Source organism: Otolemur garnettii, unplaced genomic scaffold (assembly GCF_000181295.1).
Source record: "Otolemur garnettii isolate 467f Iridium unplaced genomic scaffold, OtoGar3 scaffold00233, whole genome shotgun sequence".
Lineage (NCBI taxonomy): Eukaryota > Metazoa > Chordata > Mammalia > Primates > Galagidae > Otolemur > Otolemur garnettii.
This window is the reverse complement of record NW_003852628.1, coordinates 606,574-616,689: the sequence shown is the minus strand read 5'-3', so window position 1 is coordinate 616,689 and position 10,116 is coordinate 606,574. Positions and strand designations below refer to the sequence as shown.

At 48.3% G+C, this 10,116-nt stretch overlaps 1 protein-coding gene across 1 annotated transcript in view; it reads right to left on the bottom strand.

Annotated features, from left to right (window-relative positions):
• Window positions 1-10,116, bottom strand: part of COQ8B (coenzyme Q8B) — a 23,660-nt gene that overhangs the window by 6,268 nt on the left and 7,276 nt on the right. The window contains exons 6-12 of the mRNA XM_023508246.1: window positions 7,655-7,777; window positions 7,129-7,214; window positions 5,968-6,108; window positions 5,800-5,881; window positions 4,738-4,831; window positions 3,022-3,163; window positions 2,756-2,874 (exon numbers count right to left, since the gene is read on the bottom strand). Of these exons, the coding sequence (XP_023364014.1) occupies window positions 2,756-2,874; window positions 3,022-3,163; window positions 4,738-4,831; window positions 5,800-5,881; window positions 5,968-6,108; window positions 7,129-7,214; window positions 7,655-7,777 (787 nt within the window). The remainder of the gene's footprint in view (window positions 1-2,755; window positions 2,875-3,021; window positions 3,164-4,737; window positions 4,832-5,799; window positions 5,882-5,967; window positions 6,109-7,128; window positions 7,215-7,654; window positions 7,778-10,116) is intronic.

Below are 10,116 nucleotides of genomic sequence, written 5' to 3'. Positions count from 1 at the left end.
CAAAAAATAAAAAAAAAAAGAAAAGTAAAATGAATACCCACAAATCCTACCACAGATTAAAGTATAAAATACCACCTAAAGTATAAAATACCACCAGCCTCCTGTGTGTCCTGCCCTGATCTCACCTCCCCCATATCCCCAAGGTCTTTTCTAGGCTCTCCACTTACCTGAAATCATTGTTATATATTTCCTGAAGTTCCTATGTAAATGTTTCTACATTCCCTGTGTATGTCTGCACCTCCAAATAATGTTCCATCAGGGTCTGCATATTTTATTTTATTTTATTTATTTTTATTATTATTTTTGTGTGTGTGTGGTTTTTGGCCAGGGCTGGGTTTGAACCCGCCACCTCCGGCATATGGGGCCGGTGCCTTACTCCTTTGAGCCACAGGCATCACCCCAGGGTCTACACATTTTAAAACTTCATATAAGTGGTATTTACGGTAGTTCTCCTGTACCATATGTTTTCTGCCCACCATGATTTTGCAGATCCCCGTTGCTATGTGTAGCTCTAGCTCACTCATTCACATTTCATGCTGTAAGGACTTCATGGCATGGTTATATCACGATACATTTACTGGCCAATGGAAGCTGAGGCTGTTTCTGATTTTTGTGCTTGAGGAACACATGTGCAACAAGAGTATGTCTAGGGCAATGAAGTTTGGACTGACCACTACCCACAGTAAGAAATAAAGTTTGTACTGGCTGCCAGTGCTAATGCACACATTAAATATAAATGTTAAATAAAAGTATCCCAAATAACATGGATCCCTCCCATCTGTGATATTTTCTTGATATTTTCTGTTCTCTTCCATTAAAACAGAAAACGTTGCTGGAGTGGCGCCTGTAGCTCAGTGGGCAGAGCACTGGCCATGTACACCAATGCAGGCAGGTTCAAGGCCTGCTAGACAACAATGACAACTGCAACAAAAAAATAGCCAGGCATAATGGCAGGCACCTGTAGTCCCAGCTACTTGGGAGGCTGAGGCAAGAGAATCGCTTAAGCCTAAGAGTTAGAGGTTGCTGTGAGCTGTGATGCCACAGTACTCTCCAGAGGGCAACAAAGTAAGACTCTGTCTCAAAACAAACAAACAAACAAACAAAAAATGTTGCTGGAACTCAATAAATTGCTGTCAGGACTTGTATCACCTGGTGTTGCATAAACACCTCCATGGAATACTACCCCTAGCAGGGGACACAGGGTGTATGCACACTGGGAAAGGGGGGGACAGGGACTGAGGACGCTGAGCAAAGGGCTCAGACTTGAACTGAGGGAGCTCTGCTGGGAACTGCAGAAGGGATATATCTTGACCAGATTTGTGGTCTAGAAAGATCCCTCTCAGGACAAAATGGCACTACTTTGAAGAGCCACTTACCAGCCTCTGGTAAAGGTGAAGATATGTCTACAGACATCAGAAGAGCGCAAGTCCAAACCTTCACCTCCAGGTCTTTGTACACCCTCAAACTTCCTCTGGAAACACTCTGCCTGCTTTCAAGGTGGCTCTCTCCTCTTCTTTCTGATCTCAGCTTTAATGGTAGTAGTTCCTTCAAGAGGCCTGCTTTGGCTCCCCCTGCCCCAGGCTGGGTCAGCCACTATCCTGTGCCTCCCCCATCCTGGCCTTGACCCCTCTGTCTGTGCCTTCCTATCATGGTGCTAACTACTCTGAGTCATAATTGTGTGGTGACAGGTCCCCATTGGATAAGGAACTCTGAGAAGACAAGGGTCAGAGATGTCTTGTCTTCCCTGTCAAGGGGCAGAGAGTGAAGGCATGGTGTTCTAAATGACTGACGAGTGTGGCAGTGATGGCTACCTGCCTTCCTTCTGAAAGTGCTTCCTTTTCTTTCTTTTTTTTTTTTTTTTGAGACAGAGCCTCAAGCTGTCCCCCTGGGTAGAGTACCGTGGCATCACAGCTCACAGCAACCTCCAACTCCTGGGCTAAAGCAAGACTCCTGCCTCCGCCTCCCAAGTAGCTGGGACCATAGGCGCCCGCCACAACACCTGGCTATTTTTTTTTTTTTTTTTGGTTGTAGCCATTATTGTTGTTTGGCGGGCCCAGGCTGGATTGGAACCTGCCACCTTAGGTGTATGTGGCTGGTTCCTTAGCCACTTGAGCCATAGGTGCCGAGCTTTCCTTTTTTTTTGTAGAGATAAGAGTCTCTCTTTTTCTCCCTCGGTAGAGTGCTGTGGCGTCACACAGCTCACAGCAACCTCCAACTCCTGGGCTCAGGCAATTGTCTTGCCTCAGCCTCTCGAGTAGCTGGGACTACAGGCGCCTGCCACAATGCCCAGCTATTTTTTTGTTGCAGTTTGGCCAGGGCCAGGTTTGAACCCACCACCCTTGGTATATAGGGCTGACACCCTACTCACTGAGCCATAGGTGCTGCCCAAAAGTGCTTCCTCTTCTATACTGTCACATGCCACTAGGAACCCACTGCCCAGCCAGGTTTCCAGCATCCATTGCTAGTTCTCAGACATGGAACGGTAAAGGAAATGCTGTGTCACTTCCAGCCTAAACAGTTAGGAAGGAGCGTACACCCTCAACCACTCTTTCCCCTTTACCTGGAAGCAGAGATTTTCAAGGCTGTAGGGGACAGAACAACTACAAAAGGGAGGGAACCTGCGTCCCTGAATCACCACCTGGAGAAGGGCTACCCAAACCTGCTGTGTGAATAAAATGCTATTGGGTTGAGCTACCGAAATATCAGGGACTATTTGGTACAGTAGCTAATATTTGCATAATGTGACACACATCACAAGGAACCAACCTGGTGGCTGGAGGCATCATATAGAAAGTTGGCCCAGTTGGGGTCTGTCTGCATAAATCGGAACTCGAACAGCTCCCGCAGACATAACCTCAGGAGCTGGAAGCAAATCTGGGGTGGGAACAAGCAGCAACAGACACATCAGTGTGATCTGCCCCTGTAGAGCCCTCACTGGCTTAGAAAGGGACAATGGGCTTGGTCCTCCCTGCCAGCCACACTCTGGACCAGTACCCTCCCTACTGTGCCATGACCATGTACCTGGTTCCGGATGTCCTGACTCAGGCCCTGGCACTGGTCCAGGGGAACCCCTCCAGCCAGCTCCATGCCCAGCACCCTTGTTGTGCACAGCTCCTTAACCACGGCTGGCACTCGGAAGAAGGGGTCATCTGCCAACAGCTGCCTGGGGCACAAGAGAAGAGAGGGAAGGGGACTTTGTGCTACAGACTGCTGTGATCCAGTTCGAGGCCTCCTCTTCTTCCAAGAAGGTCCTCCGTGAACAGCCCATGTCTTCCCTTCCTTCCTGCCCTTCTCTTGCCTGTGTCTGCCCTTGGTGATGGCCAATACCCAACTGGACTGACATTTAACAAATATCTCAGAGGTGCCTACTTTTGTTCCTGCCCCTAAACCAGCGCTAGAGACCCAGCTACCTCTTTCTTACCTAAAACTCTTCTATGACTTCTGGTTGCCCCAGGATGAGCTCATTGTATTTAGCTCATGCATTATTTTTTTCATCAATTATTTATTAAGTCATTCTCAAAATAGTCACTGATATAAAAATCTGTGAAGTCTATAGTGAGACTCAAGGGTCAATCCTTGGAGTCACTGCTCTGACCGCTGGTAAAAAAAAAAAAAAAAAGGATTTCTTCTCTGTGTCTGTGCCTGTGCAGGAGGATGCTGCGGACGGAAAAGTGAATGAACTGTCCCAGCACCTGCCCCCACCCCATGAGACTATGATAAGCAAACACACCAATTACAGATTGAGGTAAGTGGGTCAAATCAAAGAATATGAGCGAGCCCTTGGCTGAGGACCTGTGTGGTGGCTGGAGGAGGGTGGAGGGAGCAGGGGAAGGATGCGGCTTTATCCTAAGGGCACTGGGACATCCCCTGGGGCAGGGAACCACTCTACAGACTCAGGGCTGGATTTGATCCCACATCTGTGTGCAGGGAAGATGCCCTTAATCACTGCCTTTTTCTGACTTTTCTCTCACTCTCTGTCCACAGAGTGTGGCACAATGTAAATCCTCAATAAATTTGTGAGCCACACTGAGGAGGTGTCATTAATTGTCGTGCATCATCATGCTTTTTCCAAGATAAAACCATGTTGTTCCAGGTGACCACAGTTCATCTTCACTGCTATATAATATGCCACTGATGAATCCACCATAACTTATCTATCTACCCTGCTGGATAAATTTGACAGGCTTGGGTTGTTTCTAGTTTTGGGCTGTTGCAAACAATGCTACTCTGAGCATTTTAGAAAATTCTAATGGTGAATACCAGAGTATTTAGTAAGGAGGGTAATTGCTGGGTTGTAGAGTATGTGACTATAAAGGCTTATTTCATGATGCCCAACTGTTCTCCAAAATGCTCATATAAATTTTTTTTTCTGGCCACAGTGCACAGAGGAGCCCCATTCCCTTCTACTCCTGACACTGCCAGACTGTCAATCCCACACATGTAATGGTGATTCATCATGTAATTAAGTGTCCATGTCAGATTGCAGTACATATGTGTCTCATGTGACAGGAGAAAACTGACCCTCAAAGAGAAAAAGTGACCCGCCCAAGCTCACAGAAGACACCAGGGGGTTAGTGAAGTAATGAGTGATGGGATGGATGGATGAGCAAATAATTGAAAGAAAGAGAAAAAGTTTGCCAGAGGCTGGGGGACATCTATTTCCCCCAGCCTGGTTGGAAAGAAAGGAGGGAAGCTGGGGGAAGGGGTTCCCAGGGTCATGCAAAGAGCTCAGCTCACCTGAAGTTCTGGGCACAAGCGGCCTCTCGACGGTAGTCACACTCCCAAGCCAGCTCCTGCTGCAGGGCCTGCAGGCTCTGCTCAGCAAATAGGCCTGAGGGGGGCAGCTTGTCAGCTGAGGACGGAGTCCCTGGGCTCCCATTCACAGGAGTCTTCAAGTCCTGTCAATCCTGTCTCTCTCTGCACGCCTTTCACTGGCACCATCTGTCTACATGCCTTCCCTCTGTCCTTCACCCAACTGCAGTCTCTTCTGAGGTCTCTCTCCTAGGATCCTGCACCCCTTGGTCACACTTGCCCCTTTTCTGTCTCTTTTTTTTGAGACAGAGTCTCACTCTGTTGCCCTGGGTAGAGTGCCATGGCATAAGCCTAGCTCACAGCAACATCAAACTCTTGGGCACAAATGATCCTCTTGCCTTAGCCTCCAAAGTAGCTGGGACTACAGAAGCCCATCACAACACCTGGCTAGTTTTTCTATTTTTAGTAGAGATAGGGTCTCTTGCTCAGGCTGGTCTTGGAACTCCTGAGCTCAAGTGATCCTCCTGCCTTAGGCTCCCAGAGTGCTAGGATTACAGGCGTGAGCCACCACACCCGACCCCTTGTTCTGTCAGTTTTTCCTGCTGATTCTCTCACGTTGCTCTCTGCCTCTAGATCTCACGTCTAGGCCTGTCTCTCTCTCTCACACAAACACACCTGCTCCCCTTCTTCGGGCGCCTTCCCACGTGCTCTAACACAAACATGCTGTCCCACTTACTCTCCTCTCCGCTTCTGGGCTCTTTTTCCACCTACAGTCCTTTTCCTAGCACTCCCTGCGCGTCTGTTTCTGGATTTCAGCCTGGGCTTCTGTCTCTCTGTAGCTCTATCAGAATCTGTAAGGTTTTCCCACACACACTCCTGCTCTCTGGGCTCTCCCTGCCTCAGTGTCCTTTCTGTCTCACACACAGCAACATAATCACTCCCTTCTACTCACACACACTGGCACTCCCTGCTCATGCTGTCCCTCCATCCAGCCCCTGCCTTCTCTCTCCAGCATCCCTTGCTCAGGTAGGGGAGGGGGCACCTTACCCTCAGGCAGGGCTACACTCATCTTTAGCACTGCCAGCAGGTTCTGGACATCACTCTGAATGCTCTGGGCAACACCTGGGTACTGCAAGGTGAGGAGGAAAACAGGGTATGAGTCACTCCTGTGAACCAGCAGGGGGCCCACCCTACCCTGCAGACCTCCCTTCTCACCTGGATCTTCACAGCCACCTCTGTCCCGTCCTTCAGCATGCCCTGGTGTACCTGCCCAATTGAGGCAGCGGCAAAAGGCACTTCTTCCAGGGAGGCCACCTTGGTCTGCCAGTCCCTGCCAAGTTCCTCTTCGAGAACTCTCTGGGGGAGTGGTCATAACAGTCATCATCATAGTTACAGCAGCTGAGTCCATCCCTTGTGCTGTTAACCTCTGCACTCAACATGCACCGGGCCCTGGGCTAAGCTCTTGGCTGCCATTCCACCTTACAGACAGGGAAACTCTGAGAGAAGTCCCTTGCCTAAGGTGACCAGCCAGATGCTGGCAGAGTGGCAGGCTCAGCCCATCTAGTCTCTCAAGCCTGCACTCCCTAGGCTGTGAGGACTGTTGAGGGGATTACTATTATTTACAGTTAAGGCTGATAACAATCCTTTATTATACTCCCATATTGAATTATTACTTTGAAATTAATGTGATAAAGAAGAGCTAAAATGAACTGAGGCCTTCCTATGGGCCAGATCCTATTCCAAATAGCTCAAAGAGAGGTGGAACTGCCTGGGGTCATGTGGCAAGTGAGAAGAGAAAGAAGGCAGGTGGCTGGATTCCCAATTCCACACCCTTACCCAGTTATTAGAAGAACAGCTCGTGTCTTGGGTACTTACTCAGTGCCAGGCACAGTGCCAGCTTATTTACAGATACTCTCCTTTAATTAAAAGGATAGTAATAATCACAGCTAAAACCTACATGTCATTCCTTGTGTGTCAGGGGCTATTCTAAGTGTTCTATGCAGACTAATTTACATAACCCTATGATGTAGGTGTAAATGTTACTGTCGCCATTTCCCAGATGAGGTAACACATCTGGAAGCACAGAGAGGCCAAGCCGCACACATGGTAAGCGGCAGAGACAGGGTTGGAACCTATGAAGTTGGGTTCAACAGAGTGCTGAGTCCATGCCCAGGACTGGACTAAGTACTCTCCACCACTTCTCAATTAATCATTGCAACAGTGCTGAGGGATGTACTTTGGTAAGCCCCATTTTACAGAAGGGGAAACTGAAGTTTAGAGTCAGACAGGGAGTAGAGCAATGAAACCAGGTCAGGCAGGTGGGGGAGAAATAGAGCATGCCTCCCCCTAGCTGGCCCTCACACACCGGGCACTCACCAGCATCTGCCAGCGGGGCATGAAGTCGGCGCTCTGTCGGACCCGCTCAAAGATGCGCTGCAGCTGGGGGCTGATGAAGCTGTTGTCTTGGGAGATAGCAGGATGAGTGGAGCAGTGAGAGGGGAGGCAAGGAGGGACCCCTATGTGAGATCTGAAGTTGGGTCTTGTTGATGGGTGGGGGTGGGATGAAAGTGAGGTCAGGGGGCTTGGTGCCCATAGCACAGTGGTTATAGCGCTGGCCATATGCACGGAGGCTGGCGGGTTCAAACCCAGCCCAGGACAGCTAAACAACAATGATAACTGCAACAAAAAATTAGCTGGGCATTGTGGCGGGTGCCTGTAGTCCCAGCTACTTGGGAGGCTGAGGCAAGAGAGTCGCTTAAGCCTAAGAGTTTGAGGTTGCTGTGAGCTGTGATGCCACAGCACTCTACTGAGGGCAAATATAGTGAGACTCTGTCTCTAAAAAATAAATAAAAATAAAAAAGAAAGAGAGGTCAGGGGTCAGGAGTTGAGGGTCAAGCTGTACCCTGGATGCTGAGCATTTGGCCAAGCTTGAGGGCGGCTCCCCGAACTGTACATAAAGTCTGCACAATCCTCTCTGCGTTGGCCTCCGAGAGGAAGGGGCTAGAGCTCAGCTGAGAGCTGCCCTCTGGGGAGGAAAGAATAACCATTAGTATTACAATGACAGAAATAATCAATCACTGAACACCAACTAGAATGGCTAAAATGAAAAAAACAAAAGTTGGCAAGATGGAAAGCAACCTAAACTCAGACACTCCTGAAAAGAGCAAGTATCCTGGCCTATGCCCTTTGGAAAACAGTTGGGAAACTTCTAGGAAAGCCCACACTTACGCCCAAAGCAGTTCCTCTCCTAGGTATACACCCAAGAGAAATGCATAAACGTGTCCATCAACAGACAGTACAAGGCTGTTCACAGTAGCTCTGTTCATAACAGTCCCAAACTGGGAACAACCCAAATGAAAACAAATTGTGGAAGAGTCACAGAGTGACTACTACGGTATTGAATAAACAAGCTACCACTACGTACAACATGGACCCATCTCACAAAAATAATGAGTAAAGAAGCCAGATATGGGTGGGGCACAGTGCCTCACGCCTGTAATCCCAGCATTGTGGGAGGCCAAGGCAGGAGGATCATTTGAGCTCAGGAGTTTGAGACCAGCCTGAGCCATAGCAAGACCCCATCTCTACTAAAAATAGAAAAATTAGCCAGGTGTTGTGGCAGGCACCTTTAGTCCGAGCTAGTCCGGAGGCTGAGGCAGGAGGATTGTGTGAACCCAGGAATCTGAGGTTGCTGTGAGCTAGGCTGACACACAGCACTCAACTCAGGGCAATAGAGTGAGACTGTGTCTCAAAAAAAAAAAAAAAAAAGAAAGAAAGAAAGAAAAAAAGCCAGTCACACAAGAGAATATATAGTCCAATTATATAAGAAGCAAAAATAGGCAAAACTAATATAGGATGTCAGAAGTCAAGACAGTGGTCGCCCTTGGTGAGGGGAGTGACCCGGTGGGGACATGAGAGGAACTTCTGGAGACCCAGGGCAGCGATTCTCAAAATGGGATTGCTGAGAGTCCCTGAGACCCGTCAAGGGAGTCTGTGAGATCAAACTATAATATTTTCATCATATTAAGTTGTTATTTGCTTTGGGTCGGTACTTATGGCTCAGTGAGTAGGGTGCTGGCCCCATATACCAAGGGTAGCGGGTTGGAAACCTAGCCTCAGCTAAAATTCAACAAAAAATAGCCAGGCGTTGTGGCAGGCGCCTGTAGTCCCAGCTACTCAGGAGGCTGAGGCAAGAGAATCGCCTAAGCCCAAGAGCTGGAGGTTGGTACGAGCTGTGACGCCACAACACTCTACCGAGGGCAATAAAGTCAGACTCTTGTCTCTTAAAAAAAAAAAAAAAAAGATGTGATTTGCCCTTTTTGACTCTTACACTCCCAAGACATTCAGTGGATCTTCCAGAGGCTCCAGGATATGTGAAGACACCATCACATCATCATTCTGACAGCTAATGGAATATGTTCATGTGTTCTTGTGTTTTAAAAAATTTTCAGTTTTTGGGTGGTGCCTGTGGCTCAGTGAGTGGGGCACTGGCCCCATATACCGAGGGTGGTGGGTTCAAACTCACCCCGGGCAAACTGCAACAAAAAAATAGCTGGGCATTGTAGCAGGCACCGATAGTCCCAGCTACTAGGGAGGCTGAGCCAGGAGAATTGCCTGGGCCCTGGAGTTGGTTGCTGTGAGCAGTGTGATGCTACGCTGCCGCACTTTACTGAGGGTGACAAAGTGAGACTCTGTCTCTGAAAAAAAAATTTTTTTTCACAGTTTTCATCTCTAATACAGCAAACATCAATGAAGGAAACCCACATAAACATGCTCTTTAGGGTCCTCATTCTATTTTTAGTATCTTTATAATGAAATAATTCACATGCCATATAATTAACCCATTTGAAGTATCCAATTCAATGGTTTTTAGTATATTCACAGAGGTGTACAAACATTACCATAATTAATTTTACATTATCATCCCCTTCAAACCAACCCTTTTCCCTTTTGAAAAAAGGGAAAAAAAAAAAGGGCAGTGCCTGTGGCTCAAAGGTGCAGGGCGCTGGCCCCATATACTGGAGGTGGTGGGTTCAAACTCAGCTCCGGCCAAGAAAAAAATAGAAAGAATAAAGAAGGCTGAGCTCAGGATTGCCTAAGCTTGGAAGTTCAAGACTGGACTGAGCAAGAGTGAGACCTTGTCTCTAAAAATAGCCAGGCACTGGGCGGTGCCTGTGGCTCAGTGAGTAGGCTGCTGGCCCCATCCATATACAGAGGGTGGTGGGCTCAAACTCGGCCCCAGCCAAAATCAAAAAGAAAATAGCTGGGCATTGTGGCGGGCACCTGTAGTCCCAGCTACTCGGGAGGCTAAGGCAAAAGAATCACCTAAGCCCAAGAGCTGGAGGTTGCTGTAAGCTGTGATGC